The sequence below is a fragment of the Talpa europaea genome (genome assembly GCF_964194135.1).
Source record: "Talpa europaea genome assembly, chromosome: 11".
NCBI lineage: Eukaryota > Metazoa > Chordata > Mammalia > Eulipotyphla > Talpidae > Talpa > Talpa europaea.
Window position 1 is genome coordinate 81,460,412 of NC_140078.1, and position 25,243 is coordinate 81,485,654.

The 25,243-nt window shown below is 41.3% G+C and overlaps 1 protein-coding gene across 1 annotated transcript in view; it reads right to left on the reverse strand.

The window, feature by feature from the left end:
- Window positions 1-8,902, reverse strand: part of CNOT10 (CCR4-NOT transcription complex subunit 10) — a gene marked incomplete at both ends in the record, with an annotated part of 36,259 nt that extends 27,357 nt beyond the window's left edge. Inside the window, 3 exons of the mRNA XM_084247695.1 lie at window positions 3,658-3,819; window positions 5,843-5,937; window positions 8,701-8,902. Coding sequence (XP_084103821.1) covers window positions 3,658-3,819; window positions 5,843-5,937; window positions 8,701-8,902 — 459 coding nt within the window. The remainder of the gene's footprint in view (window positions 1-3,657; window positions 3,820-5,842; window positions 5,938-8,700) is intronic.
- Between the last annotated feature and the right edge of the window lie 16,341 nt (window positions 8,903-25,243).

Genomic DNA, 25,243 nt, shown 5'->3' on the forward strand with positions numbered 1-25,243 from the left:
TGCTGAGGAGAGCAGCGGGCGGCAGGAGAGGTCTGCACGCCATGTGGGACCCTCCTCCGGTGGCCGGGGAGCAGCCGGGGATCGAACCGGCACCGCAGAGGCCGCCGCGCGCAGTTTTGCAACCCAGCGCTCAACCGCTGCGCTACCGGGGAGGCCCTGGCATAGGATTTTAATGACTTTACTAGAACCCTAACATCCACATCTCATACTAACAGAAAAAAAAATTATAACACTACATTTGAAAGCAAGGAACTAGAAGATTCATTGTATACACAGTGATTTGTAATCAGGTTTCTGCAGACTTCAGTCACTCACAATGTGAGCTGGGGGAGAGAAGATCAAATGTTAATTGGCCCTAGTTAACCAAAAACATGACATCTCAAAGTTTGGGGTTCTTTATAATTTTCATTTCTCGAGTCACTATCTTTAAGTGACGAAAAAGTCTCTTTAAATGGAGAAAACTCAATTTCAATTAAACGCAACATTTCTTCATAGTTAAGAGAGAGAAAGGGTTAATTCTCAGCCAGAAAGTGAGATTTTGGATAAATTAGGAGTTTGGGGTTTACAATTCATAACATGAATAACTGCCACATTTTCTATGATTCACTAAAATAATCTAACTGTTCCAATCAGAACAAAAACTACTCATTATAATTTATTTAGGTTTTTTAAACATTTATTTATTTTTATACAAGAGCTGGGGTACAGGCCAGAGGTGCAGGAGGGTGAGAGGATTCACCAGAGACAGAGTGGGGAGCAGAACAGGCAGATGGACAGAAATACACTGCTGAGGGGAGCAGCAGGCGCAACAGCAGAGGTCTGCTGCGCCATGTGGGAATCTCTCTGGCCAGCTGGGAATCAAACCCTGCTGCAGAGGCTGCGGATAGCTTCCTAGCACTGCGCTTAACCCTCTGCACCACCGGGGAGGTCCCCAAAAAACTACTCTTTAAATGAAACAAAACATTAATGAAAGTGGAGTAAGTTGTCACTGTGCCCAGAATGTGACTCTGCATAGAAGTACCACTTAGAGAAAGCAGGAGACACATGGACAAACACTTCTAGCAAACTCTGAGAGCTGGAAGGCACTAGCAGGGTTAATGAACCAACCTTATTAAGAATGAAGGGTGGTGAAATGACTTAAAAAAGCAGTTTTCTTGGTTTAACAGGAATCTTGCAGGAGCCTCTTCTACAAAAAATGTTTGTTTTTTTTAAAGATTTATTTATTTATTTACATAAGCACTGGTACAGTCAGAAGTCGGGAAGGTGAGAGAATTCACCAGAGTCAGAGAGGGGAACAGAACACACAGACCGATGAAATACACTGCTGAGGGGAGCAGCAGGCATGGCTGGAGAGGTCTGTCACGCCATGTGGGACCCTCGCTGGTGGCCGGCGATCGAACTGGCACTGCAGAGGCTGCGGGCAGCTTCGCAACCCAGCTCTCAACTGCTGCGCCACCAGGGGAGGCCCTACAAAAAATGTTTTAAGGATGAACTTGTGCTAGAAGAAACTGCCTACAGGGATCACAGGGTACCTGCACTAGGTATCAGCAAACATCACCTTTCCTCTGATTCAGGAACTCCAGATGAAATCATAGCTAATAATACTGGAGTAATGATGGAATATGATGACATTTATTTATGAAGACTGAGGAGTTTACAGGAACAGATTCAGGAGTCTGGTTCAGATCCTGCTCTCCCTTTCCCAGCTGTATGAATTAAATTGTTAAGACTCTCCTCAGGGCATCCCCTGGTGGCACAGGCGGTTGAGCGCTGCACTGTGAAGCTGTCCGCAGCCTCTGCAGCACCAGTTCGATCCCGGCCGGATGGCGAGGGTCCTATATGGTGCGGCAGACCTCTCCTGTCTCACCCGCTGCTCCCCTCAGCAGAGTATTTCGTCAGTCTGCCTATTATGTTCCCCACTCTGTCTCTGGTGAATCCTCTCACCCTCCCGCGCCTCTGGTCTGTACCCCACTTCCTGCATAAATAAATGAATCTTTAAAAAAAAAAAACTCTCCTCAAACCCTAGTAATAAAACTACCATAATAAGGACTGACCTCAAGGGCTAAATGTGAAGATTTTATGAGACAAGACACAAAAAACAATTATATGGAATCTGGAATCAAGTAAGCATTTAATAAATGCTGGCTGTTGTTCTCATTTTTGTTGAAGAATTTGAGTTGAAAAATTACTCCTATAAATAACTATGAAAAGCCTCAAGAGGTCACTTATTTCTGACAATGTCACATTTTTGGGTGATAATATACAATGTAGTGGTACTCATGAAAACAGGACAGGGGCTCAAAAAGAACTTCAGACTAAAGCAGTAATCGAAAGTACACACTCTGGAGTCAAGCTGAACTGAGTTCATGTAGCTCTCATCATTTAAAAGCTTTCTGCTATGGGCCTCCCCTGGTGGCGCGGGTGGTTGAGCGCAGCGCTGTGAAGCTGTCTGCAGCCTCTGCAGCACCGGTTCGATCCAGGCTGGCCAGTGAGGTCCCATATGGCGAGGCAGACCTCTCCTGTCTCGCCCGCTGCTCCCCTCAGCAGTGTATTTCTTCAGTCTGCCTGTTCTGCTCCCTACTCTGTATCTGGTGAATCCTCTCACCCTCCCGTGCATCTGGCCTGTGCCCTGGTTCTTGTATAAATAAATAAATAAATAAGTAAGTAAATAAATAAATAAATCTTAAAAAAAAATATTTAAAAGCTTTCTGCATTTGGACAATTTACATAAGCTAACTTTACCTCAATTTTCAGATCTGTATGATGAGGGAAAAATACAGTTACCACTTCATGGGGCTACTGGAAAGAATATAAGTTGTTGTATAGAAGGTGGTTAGCAGGACCTTGGTACACAGCAAGCACTAAATATTTGCTAGCTGATCTCAACAGCATTATCATTGTAATTAGCACCTTGGAATATCAAAGGTCTAACCTTGTGATGTGAAAAAAGCTGTTATAACCAGACCAATGACCAAGGCAAGTCTGAAATTATATATAAGTAACAAAATTACCCATTTAATCAATTAATCATTCCCTGATCTAAAATGCTAAAACAATTAACAACTAAATCTTTGCAGTTATTATAAATAAGATATAGAGCCTCCCCGGTGGTGCAGCGGTTGAGCGCTGGATTGTGAAGCTGCCCGCAGCCTCTACAGTGCCGGCTCAATCCCTGGCCACCTAGGGAGGGTCGCACATGGCGTGCAGACCTCTCCTGCTGCCCGCTGCTCCCCTCAGCATTGCACTTCGTCAGTGCCTGTTCTGTTCCTGCTCTGGCTCTGGTGAATTCTCTCACCCTCCCGCGCTTCTGACTGTACCCCAGTGTTTGTATAAATAAATAAATCTTAAAATATATATATATCTCAGCAGTTAAACTTATTCATATTTTACTTTCTCAAAGCTCCGAAGTTCATTTAAATTTGGTGTATTATTCTGTTCAAGTTAAAAGCATAACAAAATAAAATCACACAACATACTTTTCATTTCCTGGAATAATAATTTTATACAAATAAAATTAAGATTGACAAATATTTCATATATTAGTAAAATGTGCTATCACTATCAGACAAGAAATCACATTAATTTTCCTTAACTATTTTTCTTTCACAATTTAGAAAACCGCACTATATTTTTATGGCTCATTTATTTGTATATCACCTGATTCTTCAGCTGGTTAAGAGTTTGTCTCAAATTATCCGTTGTTGTTTGGTTACTTTTAAAAAACTCAGCTACTGCTGTATTCAAAATTATTTTATAGTCATCTTTGTTTATATCCTGTAGGCAGGCAAGGTGTTGCAGACAGGTGTCATAATTTCCTGCCTAAAACAAAAACACATACACAAGCAAAATTACATGTGAGCTTTGAGAACTATACACTCACTTCCAAATATATTTTCCATTTTCATTTGAAAAACTCTTTGAAAGGACAGATATCATTCTATTAAATAGTATCAATTAAGAAATTATGGTGTCAGTTATATTTTAATTAAACTGGGGAAAAAAGAAATTATGGCTATTTATTTCCTAAATATCAAACTCAAACACTGATACATGTATACTGCATCTTTAAGACATAGATATAGATACATAGTGGTAAGTAAAATACCTCTACATCTAATATATATAACATCTAATACATACAACAGTGATATATTTATAGATATATATTGCTAACAGAGCATAATAGCTGATTCAAGAAAGGTAATATGATTATTCCAAATTTTAATTTCCAACAAATATACATCAAATATCTACAAATAAAGTTTTCCCACTTACCTATATATAACCTGGTAATCAAGTAAGATTTTCTTTCATATTGCTTGACAGAGAAATTAAAATTTTGAGAATAAATTTTGACTTATTTTTTAAAAGCATAGTCAGGAAGAACTGAAAAGAAGTGAAGTGAAAAAAACTGACCCACATATTTCCAAATCTCATTTTAAGAGACTTAAAAACAACACTGTGAGAGTTAAAACATGTTTATGAAAACACAAAATGCTGGGCCTCCCCGGTGGCGCAGCGGTTGAGCGCTGGGTGGCGAAACTGCCCGCAGGCTCTGCAGCGCCAGTTCGATCCCCGGCTGCTCCCCGGCCACCGGAGGAGGGTCCCACATGGCGCGCGCGGACCTCTCCTGCCGCCCGCTGCTCCCCTCAGCAGTGTACTTCGGTCCTTCTGCCTGCTCTGCTCCCCGCTCTGGCTCTGGTGGATTCTCTCACCCTCCCGCGCTTCTGACTGTACCCAGTGCTTGTATAAATAAATAAAAATAAATCTTTAAAAAAAAGAAAGAAAAATAATGGATGATGAAAAACAGGAACATGACAAAGACTGAGAAAATAAGACTTTAAAAAAAAAAAAAGAAAACACAAAATGCTGGGAATAGTTCAAAGTACTCCCATTTCTTTCATATTTAAACTCTAAGATGTTATTTTTTACTTCAAAACTGAACTTACTCTTGAAATTTAACTCTTGTGTTATTACAAAATAAACATTATAAATTAAAAAATTCACTATGGGGGCCTCCTTGGTGGTGCAAGGGGTTAAGCACCATACTATGAAGCAATCCAAAGACTGCAGCACGCGTTCGATCCTCAGCTGGCCAGGATGCAACCTACATGGCAAAGCAGACCTCTCCTGACTTGCCCGCTGCTCCCCTCAGCACTGTATTTCAGTTAGTCTGCCTGTTTTGTTCCCCACTTTGTCTCTGGTGAGTCCTCTCACCTCCCACATCTCTGGCCTGTGCCCCAGGTCTTGTATGCATAAATAAATCTTTTAAAAAAAAATTCACTGTGAAATCTTTTAAAAAAAAATTCACTGTGTAAGAAGCATTCAAAAAAGATAAACACATTCAATTTGCAGCAACATGGATGGCGCTGGAAGGGATCATGCTCAGCGAAATAAGCCAAAAAGAAAAAGAAAAATACCGGATGGTCTCACTCATAGCAGGAATCTAGAAAACTTAAATAAGGGATCAGGAAAATGAATAACTATAAGAAAGTGAAAATCAAAATCAACAAAAAACTATGAACCAGAGACACTTTTTAGGGGGTGGGGGCCGGGAGGGGAGGGATTGGGGTCAGAATGGGGCATGTGCAGTTGTATGGGGGAATATAAAAATAAAATTTATTATTTAAAAAAAAAAATGCCAAAAGTCAATTTTATGATAAAGGATAGAGTTGGATGTTAAGTGGTAAATTTAATATAGTATATACATACAGGCATTGATTTATAATGACACACACTTGAAATTTATATAATGTTGTATTGTAATGTAACAAGTAAAAAATAAATTGTTCCTCAAAAAAAAAAAAAAAAAATTCACTGTGTAAGAGAAACCAATTCTTACCGTGAAGGCTTGGAAAGCACTGGAGGACAACTCCTTCTCTTGATCAGTGATGCCAGAAGACTGACCTGTCCCTTCATGTTTCTCTGCTCCCTGATCTGCGAACACACAAATTTTACAGTTCTTTAGAAATAAAAGCTGTGTAGTAAATGTGTCCTCAGTTTTCTTCTTCCTCATGAAGTTGCTGAAGTTAAAGCTCTTTTAACTATAATGGCTAATTAGTTTCATAAACGAGTAAGAAGTGACCCCTCTGAAAAGTTAAAGAAGAAATGTTTCCCTTGGTTGTGGTCAAACACAATGAAAACCCACCATCACTTCTGCAAGGATTATAGCTCTGTCCATCAGGATGTTGTGGTCTCTTAAAATATTAGATATGCCAGGCCTCCCTGGTGGCGCAGCGGTTGAGCGCTGGATTGCGAAGCTGCCTGCAGCCTCTGCAGCGCCGGTTCGATCCCCAGCTGCTACCCGGACACCGGAGGAGGGTCCCCCATGGCGCGCAGACCTCTCCTGCAGCCTGCTGCTCCCCTCAGCAGTGTACTTCAGTCCTTCTGCCTGCTCTGCTCCCCACTCTGGCTCTGGTGAACTCTCTCACCCTCCCGTGCTTCTGACTGTACCCAGTGCTTGTAAAAATAAATAAATAAATAAATAAATAAATAAATCTTTAAAAAAAAATTAGATATGCCTCTCCAGAGCAAGATACCAAGAATATTCAAGATACTGTGCCAGTCCCAAAAAATACAACACTAATTTGATGATATATATGCATCCCCATATTTACTGCATCATCATTTACAATAACCAAGAACTGGAAACAACCCAAATGTCCATCAATTGACAAATGGATAAAGATGTGGTGTATATATACACAATGAAATACAATACAGCAATAAAAAGACAAAATCCTGCCATTTGCGAAAATATGAATTGACTAAAAGAATATTATGCTTAGTGAAATAAGCCAAACAGTGAAAGACAAAGTATGATTTCACTCATATGTGGGGTGTGTGTGTGTGTGTGTGTGTGTATGAACAAAACCCAAACAAATCAAATAAATAAAATAAAAATAAACTCTGGACTATGGGAACACTTGGTGGTTACCAAAGGGAAGAGGCAAAGGGGGTGGTGAGTAAGCTGGGAGAAAAATGAAATAGAGAGGGATGGAATGAAATGTTCCATGTATCATGCAATATTACTTCAATTAAAAAAAAAACTAAGTTAAATAAGGAAAATTTTGTTATATTTTAAGGAATTATATAAGAGGAAAGGCTCAAAATGAAGATTAAAAAGTAAAGTTCAATGTATGTATATGTGTTACTTATTAGTAAACTATGATTCTTAGACTCATTTAAGCTCCTTATATTACAGCTTTCAGGTTCTTTATGACCTGTCTTCATATTTTTCTAACTGCATATTTTTCAATACTCTCCAATTTCTACCTCCCATTTGCCATAACAATAAAGGTCTTTTTTTTTTTTTTTTAAGATTTATTTATTTTTATACAAGAACCATGGTATAGGCCAGATGGCGGGAGGATGAGAGGATTCACCGGAGACAGAGCAGGGAATAGAACAGGCAGATTGAAGAAGTACACTGCTGAGGGGAGCAGAGAGAGAGACAGGAGAGGTCTGCTTCGCCATGTGGGATTCCCGCCGGCCGGCCAGGATCTAACCTGCGCTGCAGAGGCTACAGACAGCTTCACAGTGTGGCGCTCAACTGCCTGCACCACCAGGGAAGCCCTAAAGGTCTTTTTTTACAAAAAGATTTATATATTTATGCATACAAGAACTGGGATACAGGCCAGAGATGCAGGGTGTGGGGATTCACCAGAGACAGACTGGGGAGAACAGGCAGATCTACTGAAATACACTACTGAGGGGAGCAGCGGGTGAGAGAGGAGCGGTTTGCTGCGCCATATGGGTCACCTCCCTGGCCAGGGATCAAACTCATGCTGCAGTGGCTGTGGACAGCTTCACAGTGCTGCATCTTAACCCCTTGCGTCACCAGGGAAGACCCCAAAAATAAAGTATGAATTTAGACTGAAGCAAAATTCTCAACTCTTTGTTCATCATAAAATTTTAACAATGAACATAAATAACTTTTAAACATTTCAGGAAATACTTACATAAACATTTTAACAAACATAAAATGTTTAAATCATTTATCTTCCCTCACAAGAAGTTTATTCAATTTAAACCAAACACCAAAAATACTGACTCTGCCATCAAGTCATCTCCATAGCTTCCTTTAAACTATATCCTCTTCGATTAGATGAAATTCCCACTTCTACAAACATTTCAGAGAACTGAGTTCAAAAGCCTATTATTGGCCTTTATTTTAACCAACACTTATTAACCAACACTTATTTTACCTACATTCTATTACTTTAAGATAAAACTTACCCAAAAAAGCCCACTTCAATAGGGTTAATATTTTAGTTTTCCTTATCATCTTCCTGCACCTTATAAATTTTCTACAAGGAATGGACATTATTTTTGTAATCAGTTTAAAAAGCTTTCTTTCTTTCTTTCTCTCTCTCTCTCTCTCTCTCTCTCTCTCTTTCTTTCTGCGTACAAAAACTGGGGCACAGGCTAGAGGTGTAGGGGGGGTGAGAGGATACACCAGACACAGAGTGGGGAACAGAATGGGCAGAATGACTGAAATATACTGCTGAGGGGAGTAGCGGGCCAGATAGGAGAGGTCTGCTGCTCCATGTAGGTAGCTCCCTGGAGGGCTGGGGATGGAACTCGTGCTGCAGAGGCTGAGGATAGCTTTACAGTGCTGTGCTCAAACACTTGCACTACCAGGGAGGCCCATTTTAAAAAGTTTTTAAAGAATTTATTTTATAATTGCTGACTTCTTACCAGAAAGCATCTGTACATAATTCCACAATGTGTCTTTATTTGACCAAAAGTAGTCTCCATTGCCAATTGAAAGAGTATATGACCGTTCATCCATAAGTTTGACTTTCCTTCTACCCTGGCCCAACGAACATGGCTGACTTTCTAGGCGTACAGGGTTTTTTGATGCACAAACCTTGACACTCTTTAGGCCAACAGACTTCATTTCTAACCAAACAAGTGCCTTGAGGTTTAAATGAAGTGGAAAAGAAACACACTGCTTTTCAAAACTGAAAAATTTCAGTTAACTGAAAGCCCAGACACATTCCAATACAGAATGTTAACAATTCAAATTTGATTGGAGGAGGATCTTCCATATAACCTATACTATGATGTTCAAGGAATTTTTTCCAAAAGAAAAACCAAAATTTTAAGGTCGAAGAAAATCTGCAGCTACAATCATAAAATACTAAATACCATATAGCTGAGGTACACGCACCCTGCATGTGGTTTTCTATCCTTCAGTAATGCCCCTGACCTATCAAAACCCTACATGTAATAGCTGATTTCTACATTGCTCAGAGATATAACATTTAAACATACCTGAGCAACCAAGAAGGAAATAAAGGATCAAGAATCAAGAATGTGGGCCTCCCCGGTGGCACAGTGGTTGAGCGCTAGGTTGCGAAGCTGCCCACAGCCTCTGCGGCGCTGGTTCGATCCCCAGCTGCTCCCCGGCCACCAGAGGAGGGTCCCGCATGGCGAGCAGACCTCTCCTGCCGCCCCCTGCTCCCCTCAGCAGTGTATTTCGTTGGTCTGCCTGTTCTGTTCCCCGCTCTGGCTCTGGTGAATTCTCTCACCCTCCCACGCTTCTGACTGTACCCAGTGCTTGCATAAATAAATAAATAAATAAATCTTAAAAAGAAAAAAAAAAAGAATCAAGAATGTCAGCACACTTTGGGGATCACAGGCAAAGAAGAAGGCTACCACTGCAGTATTTTTATTTTAATACCTAAGTCATTTTTATGCATAGAAAAAAAATTCACTCTAGTTTTCTTTTTTTTAAAGATTTATTTATTTATGCATACAAGAGGTGGGGTACAGGCCAGAGATGTGGGGGGTGAGAGGAGTCTCCAGAGACAGAGTGGGGAATAGAATAGGCAGATTGACTGAAATACACTGCTGAGGGGAGCAGCAGTCGAGACAGGAGAGGTCTGTCTCGCTATGAGGGTTGCTCCCTGGCCAGCTGGGGATCGAACTCGTGCTACAGAGGCTGCAGATTGCTTCAAAGTGCGGTGCTTAACCCCTTATGCCACCAGGGAGACCTGATTCACTCTAGTTTTCAAATTTTTTTAAAAACTACTTTTTTAAGATTTTATTTTATTTTTATACAAGAACTGGGGTACATCCTCAACATCATAAAGGCCTAGCCAGAGTAATAAGACAAGAGAAAGACATACAAGAATCCAAATAGGGAAGAAGTAAAACTATCATTATTCGCAGATGATATGATAATATACATAGAGAACCCCAAAAACTCTACAGAAAAACTAATCAAACTAATCAATAAGTTTAGTAAAGTAGCAGGGTACAAAATCAACACAAAAATCAGCAGTCTTCCTTACACAAACAATAAATCTGAAGAAGAAATCAAGAAAACCATCCCTTTAATTATTGAAACAAAAAAAAATCAAATACTTGGGAATAAATCTGACAAAGAGGTAAAGGACCTACACAAAGAAAAGTATAAAACACTGTTAAAAGAAATAGATGAAGGGATCATGCTCAGCGAAGTCAGAATGAAAAAGAAAAATGCCGGATGGTCTCACTCATAGCAGGAATTTAGAAAACCTAAATAAGGGACCAGGAAAAAGACTAATTAATACAAAGTAAAAATCTAAATCAACAAGCAACTATAAACTAGAGACACATTACGGCGGGGTGGAGGAGATTGTGGGGAGAGGAGTGATTAGGGTCAAAATAAGGGGGGGTGCAATTGTATGGGGAATATAACAAAAATGAAAATGCATACATTGCAAAAATGAAAAATGATGTAAGAATTATACAAAATAAAATATTATAAAAAAGAAATAGAAGACAAAAAGAATTGGAAAGACATCCCCTGCTCATGGATTGGAAGAATTAACATCATCAAAATGGCCATCCTACCAAAAGCAATTTACAGATTCAATGCTATTCCAATAAAAATTTCAATGACATTCTTCAAAGAAATAGAACAAATATTGATGAAATTCATATGGAGCCACCAAAAACCCTGAATAGCCAAGGCTCTCCTGAAAAAAAAAAAAAAAGAAGGGAATGGTGGCATCACACTCCCAGACTTCAAACTATACTACAAAGCCATAATAATTGAAACTGCATGGTATTGGAATAAGAACAGACACATGGACCAATGAAACTGAACAGAAAATCTAGAAATAAACCCACAGATTTATGGTCAACTAATCTTTGACAAAGGAGCAAAGAATATGCAAGGGAGCAAAGAAAGTTTATTTAATAAATGGTGCTGGGAAAACTGCGTCGCTACATGCAAAAGATTGAAACTTGTCTACTACCTCACACCATGCACAAAAACCAACTCAAAATGGATTGAAGAACTAGGCACAAGACCTGAAACCATAAAATATATAGACGGAAATAGGTGAAACACTACATGACATACACCTCAGTAACATCTTTAAAGACACATCACCCAAAGCAGTGATAGTGAAGGCAAAGATAAACAGCTGGGACTACATCAAATTAAAGAGCAAAACAGACAGTAAGCAAAACAAAGAGACCCCACTGATTGGGAGAAAATTTTTGCACACAACACTAATGATAAAGGACTGATTACAAAAATCTACAAAGAGCTGATGAGACTCAACAAAAACAAAGTAAATAATCCAGTCAAAAAATGGGCAGAAGAGCTAAAAAGAAACTTCTCTGAAGAAGAAATGCAAATGGCCAACAGGCATATGAAAAAATGTTCAACATCACTTATAATCAGGGAAATGCAAATCAAAACTACCATGAGATACCATCTTACACCAGTGAGAATGGCACATATTAAAAAAAACTAGCAACAACAAATGTTGGCGAGGCTGTGGAGAAAAAGGAACTCTCCTGCACTGCTCGTGGGAGTGCGAACTGGTCCAACCACTACGGAAAGCTGTGTGGAGGTTCCCCGACCTACTAAAGATAGAGCTTCCATATGACCTGGCAATTCCACTCCTAGGCATTTATCCAGAGGACACAGAAACATTAATTCACAAGGGCAACCGCACTCCTATGTTTATAGCAGCACTATTTACAATAGGTAAGCTACGGAAACAACCCAAATGCCCAAAAATAGATGGCTGCGCTCAACCTGCTGTGGCACCAGGGAGGCCCTGAGTAGTTTTCAAATATTAACACTTGACTTCCTTAAACTTTAATATTCAACTTAGATACCTTATTTTTTTGAATTTTAATTTTAATTGACTTTGATAACTGATCTCATTTCCAAAGTAGATTATTTTCAAATATTAAATTTTCACTATTCAATTTTAGGTGTAATTGACTTATAAAGACAAAATTTCTGTGAACTTAAATAACTGGAAAATAAAAAAAATAAATGTATAAAATGCATCACTTTATTTTCCTCATAAGTCAACCATACATTATAAACCTTAAGCATATCATAGTCATGTGATTTCTTCAGTAAGTTCCACGACATCTGCTTTCTGCGGTTTACAGCTAGAGTGGTCTCAAGTACTCAAATACTAAAAGCACAGATGTTTTTAGAGTTTTTTTTTTTTTTTTAAAAGAGTTATTTATTTATTTATACAAGCACTGGGTACAGTCAGAAGTGAGGGAGGGTGAGAGCATTCACCAGAGCTAGAGCGGGGAGCAGAGCAGACAGAAGGATGAAGTCCACTGTTGAGGGGAGCAGCGGGCGGCAGGAGAGGTCTGCGCGCCATGTGGGACCCTCCTCCGGTGGCCGGGGAGCAGCCGGGGATTGAACCGGCGCTGCAGAGGCTGCGGGCAGCTTCGCAACCCAGCGCTCAACCGCTGCGCCACCGGGGAGGCCCTGTTTTTAGAGTTTTAAATAACATATTTGGGACAACCGGGGGACTTTATACATATACTTTATACATGTACTTTATACATATTCAAATATTAATTTTCTTAAGTAAGATAATGGTATTATGGCTATATAGGTGAATGTCATTATGAAGAATTGTTATTTAGAAACAAAGTATCATGATGTCTATAAATTATTTAGAAATGATTTAACACTCAAAATTGTTGCTATAGCTAGAGAAAGTTAACATGGCAGTTTGTTACAACTGTGGAATGATGTGGCCAGGTATATAGATATTTGTAGAGTTTTTTTCAATTTTTTTTTTTTTTATGTTTGAAGTCATTTGTAATAAAAAGTGAAAAATGGGCAGACTGACGAAATACACTGCTGAGGGGAGCAGTGGGGAAGGCAGGAGAGGTCTGCTCGCCATGTGGGTTGCTCTGAGGCCGCGGGGATCAAACCGGCACTGCAGAGGCTGCGGACAGCTTCACAGCGCTGCACTCAACCACTTGCGCCACCAGGGAGGCCCCATAGTACAAATTTAAATCTAGAATTGTGTCTTAGCTCCAGTCACTTTCTCCCCACAAAAAGTCAAATCAAATACAACATCATCCTAAAACATGGTTGGATTTCTTCAGTTAAAAATGATAGTGGTCTCACAACATTGCTTATATTATCTAGGGACACATGTAAGCCTTCCACTGCCCCTTTAATCTTTGTCATTGGCTGATGCCCCATCTACCTGGGACACCTTTCCTTTACAACTTGGTCGAAACACAACTTAGGGTATGTGAACTGCTAGCTGGTCAGTCAGTTTGAAGACATGCAATCTAGAAGTACAGGTAAATAACTCCTGGTGGGGTAAGTCTCAGCCAATTGGAAATGGGAAATGGAAGGAAGTTGGATAGATAAATCAATCAATCCTTTCTTCTCTCTCATATATACTATCTAAAGTGTGATTACTCCTCCAAATCTTTTCAGAAAAACCCCATATGCAAGTGATCTTCACAGCTCAAGGTGAAACAATAGCCATGGCTGTAATATGCTGCATCTACCTTTGCTTCACTTCTTTACTCTCTTTCACTTTCACTGCCCTGAGCTTGCACCTTTCCAAAGAAAAAGTTGGTTGTGCATCTTGGGTTGCACTTCCCAGAGAATATGTGCTAATACATATATCTTATCTCATTGAGTCTCAGAAGCTACAACTCTGAAGTAAATAAATTAGAAAGCTATTAGGAATAAATTAGAAAACTATTAGTACCTCCAATTCACAAAGGAATCTGAGGCTCACCTTTCCCAAGGAGCAAGTCTTTCTGCTCACCTACTATATCAGTCACCAAATTCTGCCAATTTTACCCCCTAAACAGTTCTCACATCTGCCTCTTTTCTACATCCTGGCTGAAGTCCTATTAGCCAACATTTTGAAAAATTAGGACCAGAGATGATCTCATTTTACCCTTTACTAACTCTGTAAGGTAGAGTTTGATTTGGAATGAAGAAAGCATTTGCCATTAAAAGAAAGAAGGGCATTACCACTTAGAAGTGCTCAAAAGAGCACAATGCTTTCCAAGTCATGTCTGGTATAAACAGTTAGATGTATTGATACAGAAACATCAGCTGGAAATAAATTTGTGAAGAGTGTCACAAATGACACTAGAGAGTGAGGGCACAAAATGTGGTCCTTAGAAACTTTATAGACAGGGTGATGATATGATCCAATTAGTTTTATAGAAATAAAACAAAAAGGCAGCAGCAAGAAGAATGGATCATACAGGAAAAAACAAACATCAGTCAGAAAGATGCTGAAATTGGGCCTCCCTGGTGGCCTGGGGGTTAAGTCTCAGTGCTAGCACCACGAAGGCCTACCCTATGGCCTGAGTTTGATCCCTGGCCAGGGAATTAACCAACATGGCGCAGCACACCTCTGTTTCACCTGCTACTTTCCTTGGCAGTGTATTTCAGTGGATCTGCCTGTTCTGTCCTCTCACCCCCTCCCCCACTTCTGGTCTACACCCCAGTTCTATGTAAAATAAATAAATAAAAATTGTACAATAAAGGAATACTTTTTTTAAAAAAAGATGCTGAAATTCCTATTAACCACATTAAGTAATTGAAATCAACCTCATTAAGAGCTAAAGGTCAGAGCCATAGTAGTAGACACGGGGATAGACAGAAGAACAGAGAGAATCAAGGGAGCCACATTAAACACTCATCTGCTTCAAAAAGATTCAATCTTATTATTTAGATAAGAAATTTCCTGCAACATAGTTTATATACTTAAACCAATCAAATAAATGCCACCCCCATCCCATCACTCTAGATCTTATTCTAGTACATATATTGTTTGGTTCTTACTTAATTGGGAGTGTTATTGTGATAGATCTGTCTCTTAACAGAATAATTAGAAGCTCCTGAAAGGCAGAGACTGTTTCATATCCACTTCTTCAACAATTAAAACTGTCTGGCACTTTATCTTTGTGCACAAATGCATGAACAAGTGGAAGAATGCTTTATGACCAAGGTAGAGGGCTTTACGTCTAAAAAGGTCATTCTAGGCAAGTACAATGGTATGGGTAAGTAGGAACGGTAAATCTGGTAAACAGTGTCCTAAATTAAGAAGAAAAATGTTGGTCCCCTTATCCAGTCTTGGTCAGATCAAGCCTGGCATGTTTTCCCCATCAACCACTCCTTATTCCATACAGCTCACTCACTTCATTCAGGAGTTAGTTGGCTCAAATAGCACCTCACTCGAGGCTTTCCCTGACCGCTACATCTAAACCTACAGCACATTGCAATTTCATCCCTCTTCCTTTTTAAAAAAAACTAATTTCGCTATACAAAGTCTTAGCTTTGACCACCTCTAAGTCCTGTCATTTAAATTCTTTCCAACAAAACCTGGAAGTCACAAAGAACATTAATTTCTCCCAGGAAACATTCACCAGACCTTCCCAGGAAGTAAGAAAGAAATTTATATTTCTTAGTAGAGATTCTAGGAATAGGGCAGTAATCCATAAAGAAAATCATCAAGATTAAATTGATCATGATGGCATTTATTTGATCTTGAGAAATTAGGGGACGACAGCGTCGAAACACAATATACTAGGAGAAAAGACAGAGGTAAAACACTGTTATTTTTCTGTCCACTTAAAATATGTTGTTTACTCAAAGTTAATTACACAGGCCGTCGCTGACCAAAGGCAGATTGATGTGGCCGAAAGAGCCCAGGTGAGAGCAGCTTATGCCAGGGGCTATTAACAGAGCTGTGTGCTCCGGGGTGAACTTTCCTCGCTCAGCCTTTCCCATCGCTAAGTTGAAAAGTCTGCAAAGTGGCTCAATAAATAGAAGTGATATTCTGGGGAGCAGGGCCGAGGCAGTCAGCAGAGGCTTCAAGATGCACTTGGGTAGTAACAAAGTACAGGACCTGGGCGCCTCACTTCAGCGGCTGCCGAGAGCGGGGCCGCGGGAGAGCAATGCACACCCACCCTAAAATCACCCTCGAGTTCCCACCCTTCAGTCTCCACCCGGGCCCCGCCACGGCCGTCCCCCGGGTCTGCCGCCCCTGCTGGTCCCGCCGCCCCAGCGCCGGGGGCCAGGGCGCCTCACCTGCAGACTTGTCCGCAGCCATCTTCCCACTTCGCTCGGGTTCTTCCCCGCAGGTGGCGCGGCCCCGATTTCAGCTGCCGGGCTGGTCGCTGTCCCGGACCTCGGGGGACGATCCTGTGCCCACTCCGGCCCCCGGGCCCCCGGGTTCCGGCCTAGGGAGCAGGGAGACGGCGGGCTGAGGAAGTGACGAAGGCTAGCTCGCGTCGTCTAGCAACAGCAGCAGCGTCCCTGCCGGGGCAGCCCCACCGCCTCCCGCCATACGCGGCTTCCACCCTGCCACTTCCCCGTACACACTACTTCCGGGGGCCATGGCCGGCGTGGGAACGGCGCCTGGCCCCGCCCCACGCCGGCGTCCCCTCGTTGCCTCGCCCCTGCCGCGCGTGCGCGCGAGCCTGGCCCGACGTGCGCGTGCGCGTACGGGTGTGTTCCTGGCCGGGTGGTGGCGAAGTGCCTGCTACTTCTTTGGGCTTAGCGTGACGGACGTAGTTACGTGGAAGCCCGCGCGTTCTTCATTTTACATAAAATACCCGGTGGCGCAGCGGTTGAGCGCTGGGTTGCGAAGCTGCCCGTCAGCCTCTGTAGCGCCGGTTCGATCCCCGGCTACCGGGCGAGGGTCCCACATGGCGCGCAGACCTCTCCTGCCGCCCGCTGCTCCCCTCAGCAGTGTACTTCGGACCTTCTGCCCGCTCTGCTCCCCGCTCTGGCTCTGGTGAATTCTCTCACCCTCCCGCACTTCTGGCTGTACCCAGTGCTTGTATAAATAAATAAATAAATAAATCTTAAAAAAAAAAAAAATCCCAATAGCGCACCTGACAATTTTGTACTAAATTCTGAGCCTACGCTTGGCCTGTTCCCTCACGTGGATTTCTCACTACTCCATGAGGAAGCACTGTTGTAGCTCCCTGTTTCAAAACAAAACATTTATTTTAGAATAGCTTTAGCTTTCCACAAAGAAGTTGGAAAGACGATAGGGCTCCTGTATACTCCTTACCTGCTTTTCCCCTGTTGTGACTCTCTTAAATAATTGCTAAGTTACAGGCATATATCTAAGAAACCACTTTGGCACATTACTATTAACTCACATGCACCAGTTTTCTCCCAACGCCCCTTTCTTGTCCCAGGATCCTGTTCAGATGCTACATTTTTTTTTTTTTTAAGATTTCTTATTTATGCATACAAGAGCTGGGGTACAGGCCAGAAATGCGGGGTGGGGTGTGTGTGTGTGTGTGTGTGTGTGTGTGAGAGAGAGAGAGAGAGAGAGAGGATTCACCAGAGACAGTGGGGAACAGAACAGGCGGATCTACTGAAATACACTGCTGAGGGGAGCAGCAGGTGATACAGGAGAGGTCTGGTGCGCCAAGTGTGTTAGCTCCCTGGCCAGGGATTGAACTCTTGCTGCAGTGGCTGCCGATAATTTCGTAGTGCTGTGACTTAACCCTTGCACCACAGGGAAGCCCACCCCCCCCCCCCGCACCTTTTTTTTTTTTTTATATATATATATATAGAGAGAGAGAGAGAGGCATGTTTTCTTTCTTTCTTTGTTTTTTTGTTTATACATGCACTGGGTACAGTCAGAAGCGCGGGAGGGTGAGAGAATTCACCAGAGCCAGAGCCAGAGCTGGGAGCAGAGCAGGCAGAAGGACCAAAGTACACTGCTGAGGGGAGCAGCGGGCGGCAGGAGAGGTCTGCGCGCCATGTGGGACCCTCCTCTGGTGGCCTGGGAGCAGCCGGGGATCGAACCGGCGCCGCAGAGGCCGCGGGCAGCTTTGCAACCCAGCGCTCAACCGCTGCGCCACCGGGGAGGCCCACCCCCTGCACCTTTTTAAATGATTAGTCAGGGGTTATGGGTTTTTAGGAAGAAGATCACACAGGTAACTCCCCATTCTCATCAAATCAGAAGTATGTGCTGTCAAAATGACGTCACTCATGTTGTTAACATTGATCACCTCGCTGAGATAGTGTTTGCCAGGTTTCTCCATTGTTACCTTCCACACTGCTCTTTGGAAGCAAGTCATTAAGTACAGCCCATATTCAATTAATGAAAACATTAATCTACTACTGACCACTAGGTGACACCCTATCACAAATTATACTACATTCAGGGAGATCACTTTAAGACAGTTTTCTTTGTTTGAAGATGTCTGATCTCATCGGGGTAATACCTGCCTCTAGAGTGTCAAGTTTAAATATTGTGAGTCCAGTCCCAATATGAATTTAAAGAATTTGGTTGAACAATACACACAAGTAACCATATAGTGAGGCTGGCTGAGGTCTTGTGCTATTTCTCTGTTCAATCTGGATTTGTTGGATGCCCATCTATCTATGTCTTTCTGTAGAAATGATGCTTCTATGACTTACTTCTTTTTTTTTTCTTTCGATGATTTACTTCTGTTTGGACTACCAGATACACTTACCCATGCTAATCTCATGTCTTTTCTCCTCAGTCCAGCTGCTTTTGCCTCAGAATTTGCCACCTTTCCCTTTCATTTATCAATAAATAGAAGGAAGAACAATAGGACTACAAATCCTTTTCATGGTTTGTACACGGAGGCCAAGGTCACACTATTTATAGCAAGTGGACAAATGGAAATAAATCAAAAGCTCTTATCCTGTGGGTGACTTTGATTGTTCTGACTCCTTGTTCCTGTTCAACTTCCTTCGGTGATGGTAGACATATTCCATGCAGTAGAATCCCATATGCAGTGGACCTGGCTCATTATAGCAAATACTGGGAAATTCAACTCAACTCTCCATATGGCTTTTTCCTGTGTTCAAGCAAACTGACAGGCTTGCTGTTTGAGTTCCTGTCATGACATTTTCCTTTGTTTCATGTCCCTACCTTTCTTGATTCCAAACATTTTCAGCCTGCAGTGTCAAGGCTTGTTTGTACTGTTCACTGGTCACTCTGTGAAGGACTTTGCCTCTGGCAGAGTATGGTAGGATGCAGAGGATTTTAAAAAAATATTCATTTGTTTATGCATACAAGAACTGGGGTACAAGCCAGAGGTGAGAGTGTGTGTGAGAGAATTCACCAGGAACAGAGTGGGGAACAGAGATGCAGATGATTTTAAAGCGGGAAAAAGTAGGGAGAGATGAGCAGGTTAGTTACAGGGAGAGACAGCATGCCTACCAACAAATATGGGAATCCCCTGCTGGCTTGTATTCTATTTAACTCAACAGAAAAAAGAAAGTGAAAAATCAATAAGGAACTTAGTTTTAGCCTGCTTTTGGTTTGTGAGATTAAAAACAATTCTTGTTTTCTCATCATAAACCTCAGATTTATTGTAGGTAGTAATTTGTATCTAGAAGGCAGAAACAACATAAATTTCTAGCTTTACTTAGACTTTGGCAAATAGAATGACAGTGTTGAGATTAGCTATGTGAAGTCACCAGGCAAACTAGACTGTCACCTGGCCCTGGGGTAAGGAGGCAGGCTAATTGAAATGAGGAAATGAAAAGCAACAGGTTAATGGGAGGGGTCACAGTCCATGTGGAAATAAAGGGAAATAGTGAAGGAAGGATGACATGGGAAGTAAAAGCACACGTCCTGCACTGTCCTGGAGAAGCTTGACACACAATTGCCCTTCTTTGTGGCAAATATTTTATAAATACACTGCTCTGGGCTTTTCATTATTTTTGGACTTTTTCATAAGTTTATAAATTGTCAGTAACTACAAGTTATACATATACATAGCAACGCAAGTAGTTATCATGCAGACGCGTAAATAAATTTTAATAGGTGGAAATGCAATTGAATCCCCTCTCTTGCTGTATTATTCCAATTTTGCATCAATTTTTAAGTTCATTTCAGCACTATTGAATATATAAGGATATTTCTTTGAATTATTCTTTGAACAAATTGTAATATCTTATTAGTCTTATAATTTATTCATGAGTTAGATACAATCGTTGGCCTAGTCTTATTTTATATTTGTATGAAGTCAAGATTAAACCCTGTTTTCTTTCTTTATTTTTAAAAGATTTATTTATTTATGCATACAAGAACTGGGGTACAGACCAGAGGCATGGGGGGGGGGTGAGAGGATTCACCAGAGACAGAGTGAGGAACAGAACAGGCAGATTGACTGAAATACACTGCCGAGGGGAGCAGTGGGTAAGTCAGGAGAGGCCTGCTGAGCCATGTGGGTCACTCCCTGGCTGGCCGGGGATCTGAAAGCTTCATAGTGCTATGCTTAACCCCTTGTGCCACTAGGGAGGCTCAACAATTATTTTTAATATCCCTCATTTTGAGTTAACCTAAATTAAAAAAAAATGATTATATTCAGGTTATGCATTTAGAGGCAGAAATAATGTTATGTCTTTCTCAATGCATCAATTCACAAAGCACCTGATGTCAGTTTGTCCCAATATCGGTAGTGGATCCCTTGATAAAATTGGTGTCTACCAGGTCTAGCTACTGTCAAGTCATTATTTCCCCCTTTACGAATAATATAAGATTTGGGGGGAGATATGTTGATACTCTGCAAATGACCTATTCTTCATTGAGCCTTTTACTCACTAGTTTTAGCTTTCATTCATGATTCTCTAAATACTCTGGTTTACAAGGTTTTGATTTCTACTCATTTTGGAAGCTGTTTAAATATAGTATGTCTTACTCCTAAGTTAATACTGATTCTTCTACAAAAAGGTCGTATAAAAAAAAGTGTTGTTAGTCTGGCTATCGAGCTCCTGAACACAGAAGAAGCATGAAAGCCAAGAAAAAGTTTGACATGAATTAAAAAACAGCAGGGTGTCTCCTCTTTTCTCTTTTGTTTTCAAATGCAAGCTCTGTTTCTAGACATGGAAATAAACACACAATTGTTCAGTATAATTATATCTATTGTTTATGGGGCTGAATTAGTCTGGTGGAGGAGGGCTGACTAATGAAGAGGTTAACACTTTTTTTTCCTTCCCACTCAGACACAGAGTGGAACAAGTACAGCTTTGGAAATGTAAAATAATGTTTTCAATGTCTTTATTAAGCCCATCCTTTGATTTTTTTTTTTTTTTAAGTTAGTCCTGGTGAGTGTGGGTGTGGGCTTATGGTAAAGCTATAGCTCAGGAGACATTCTGGAACTCAAATGCTATAAGGAGCTCCATGGATTGGTGTCTCAGCAGCACCACTTCCTGGCTACACACGGACTTTAATTTAAGCCTCAGATTTCTACTCTGAAAAATGGGGGTGGGGAGCGAGGGTGGGGTAATGTTAATACCCAACTAATTGTTTAACAGATTAAATGAGATAATATAAGGGAGCACCCATACAGCGTTGACACCCAGCAAGTACACTGCAATGTTTGTTTTTATTATCACAATGTTTGTTGTTACTGAGCAATCTTAACTGGGCTGGGATTGTTGCCCTGACAATATTTTTAGGAGAAAGAATAAGTTGTTAGGCTGGGTGCTCATGTCTAAAATCTTAATACCACTGCCAACTAATTTCATCAATACAGTACCATCCATTTTGGCCTTTGAAAGCCTTGGTAACTCCAGGTGTTAACAGCTGAAAAGGAAAGGCCCACCTGGGTTGTTGTAGTAAAGCTCTGGGAGGGACTGGAGTACGGGCACAGAAGGATGCAGAAGGGTGGCCGTAGGCACCAAAATGCCTGAGTTTAAATTTCACCTCCCAGGAACCAGTGGTGTGAGTTTCATTGTTTCCATCATCCTCTGGTCCTTTGGTTTCCCCATTTGTAGAAAAGGAGTAATGCTAATAATATTATTTATTATATGTCCCTCTGTGGGGAATTTAAAAAAAAGGCAACAGATTTTGTCTTTGTTATACCCTCAAGAGCTAGATGCACACTAGCTTTCCCTCCTATCCAAGGAGAGCAGTTGGACTTGCTTGCAATCCGAAACTGGAGTCTTATCAAAGGTAGGTAGTATTGGTAGATATAAAATAGATCTGGGTTAATCTGAACCAAGAAGGAGACATCCCAAGTGGCCTTATTAACAATGGCCAATATTTCTTTTTAATAACCTCCTACTCAGTACCAGGTGCCTTGAAATATTTCCCGTGTATTCATTGACTCTTCACCATGAGCCTATGACACCTTGCAGCATCATCTCAACATTACAGGTGAGATGTCTCAGGCACAGAGAAGTCACCTCTAGTAAGGGATGGCGCCGATTCAAACTCAGGCAATGTCATGCTTTTCATCAATAGTCTGCTCCTTAAATGTCCATAAATATAAGGAGGGTAGAACCCAGTGTTGCTGAGGAAGGTCAGATCATCATGGCCTGTTATCAGGCACTTGATGGAGAGAGAAGCATGCTATAGGGGCTCCTGGGGATTCAGCCAGCATGTGGAACTTGTCTAAGCTGCAGCCTCTGAACAGACATAACACAGCATTACTTTCTCTGTGAAGACTGTGCATGCAGGGGAAAGCTTCTGTACTTTATTTAAAAATAAAAACTTAAAAAAAAAAAACTTTAAAAATCCACAGATCTGATACATTCTCATAGAGGAAAACAAGCTCACTTCAACTTGCTAAGCCAGCAACCCAGGCAGTGACTGCTCAGCTTTTTTGCCTCCTGTTCTTGCTGCTCTACTTATCTTCCAGCAGTTGCTGCAGAAACCTGCTGTGAGCAAGTGTAACTTGACAATACCTTGCCTTAGCTGCCCTGCTTCTCTCTAGAGTTCTGTCCAGGGGCTTCTCAGAGGCTGCTGCGTGGGACGTGAAGGGGAACAGAATAGCCCACTCTAAGTATGCCATGTTGCCATAACGAATATTTTGAGCTTAAGGCAGTTGAGTAAAAGCAGGCATAGAAAAGGTTCCTTTCCTTCCCTCTATTTGCCTAAAGGTAGGACATAATTTACACTGGTGTCCCTCCAGTCTTCTCTACCAGGAAAGAGAAGACCTGAGATCCTTGTTTACCTGGAGAAGGTACTAGAGGAATCTACAAAACAAAATTTACTAACTAGCCTTATCTCTGCCCTTGTAATCTTAAAACTGTTTTTCTTATCATTTATCCACAAATTTATTGTTTTTTGTTGAAGATGATATATAAATGGATATTCTAAATCACCTCTTTCAGTTACTCATTTTTTCCTAGGTATCTCCCATCTGTACATGAGGTCTACATGTTAATAAATGTGTTTGTTTTTATCTTGTTAATGTTTTTTTACAGGGGCCATGACCAAGAATTCAGAAGTGTAAAGAGATAAAAATTTTACTTTTCCTCTCCTATAAATGCCTATGTGAATCTGCTCAGTCATGCTGCTACATTAACAGATTTAGATGTGCGCTGGCAAAGTCGGAAGTTCAAGAGTAGATGTCACATGGGGTTACCGCAGACCAGTGGCGGATGAAAACTGAATAGATGAATAATACCTCTTCCATTTTCAGACCTAGAACCCCAAGGCTCATCCTAGAGAACTCCTTTGTGTCCCCAGTGGAACTGAGCCCCAGTTGTTCACAGCAGTGACCAGCCTAACACCCTCACCCGGCATGCCTTCTCTAATCCCTTGGGATCTCTTCTCAAAACAAACTCCTTGCACGCAGGCCCATATCTCAGGTTCTATTTTCTTAGTTAGATTTTGGGGCAAGACATTCATTGTTGACATTTCGAAATACAAGGACCTCATGTCACATCTTCCAGTTTTTTTTTTAATAAAGATTTATTTATTTATGCATACAAGAGCTGGGGTACAGGCCAGAGATGCTGGGGGGTGGTGAGAGGATTCACCAGAGACAGAGTGGGGAACAGAACAGGCAGACTGACTGAAATACACTGCTGAGGGGAGCAGCAGGCGAGATAGGAGAGGTCTGCTGCGCCATGTGAGTTGCTCCCTGGCCGGCAGGGGATCGAACTCGTGCTGCAGAGGTTGCAATTGCATCATAGTGCAGTGCTTAATCTCTGGCACCACCAGGGAGTCTCACATCTTCCAGTTTTTTAGAAGGTAAAATTTAAATTTTTGTGTGAAATTTCTTGATTTTAAATGAACATTGTACAGGTCGAAGAGGATCTGTTTAAATCAATTTTATGATCATAATTCATTAAACTTAAATATTGAGGGTAGGGGCTCCCTTGGTGGAGGAAGGAGTAAAGTCTCAGCACTATCAAACTATCACCAGCCACTGTGGCATGAGTTTGATGCCCTGCCAGGGAGCTAACCCACATGGCATAGGAGACCTCTCCTGTCTCACCCATTACTCCCCTCAGCAGTGTGTTTCAGTAAATCTGCCTGTACTGCTCCCCACTCTGTCTCTGGTGAATCCTCTCTCATCCACTGCCTTGCATCTCTGGCTTACACCCCAGTTCTAGTATGCATAAATAAATAAATCTTTAAAAAAAATTGAGGGTAAACCTCTGGCTTACACCTTGTTGCATAAATAAATAAAAGAAAACTTTAAAAAAATGAGGGTAAAGTGATATAGTAATGAAAAGGATTTTTGTTAAATAAGTTTAAAAATGATAACTGTTTCATAGGTATTCACATTTATCAAATATTCTTTTATATATATATTATCTCATGCAAACAAGAAACCTTAAGTAAAGCAGACTAAAACACTAAAGTACAAAAGGACAGGGACATTGAGAAGGAGAAAGAGGACCTAGTCTTCCCCATTGTTCTGGGTCTTTTCAACCCAGTTGACATTTGCAGGGGGGCCGAGCAGTTGGTGGTACAGGTGTTGGTGGTACAGGAGGTATTGCCAATCATCTCCAGGGAGCTGTCCACCATAAACATGGTTCACATCTGTAACAAACATGGGACATCAGCAGAAGGGGCAGAGATGATGACTTCTTTGCCCCCACCATTCAGTGAACCCTAACCTTCTCTAAGATAGCGAAGGCACCAATGGGCCTTACAACATATTCAGCACCAGCATCACCCTATTCAATGTTGGTGGGAGTTCACTCTGAGAGTATGGGAAGAAGGAGATGGGTCTTCCACTA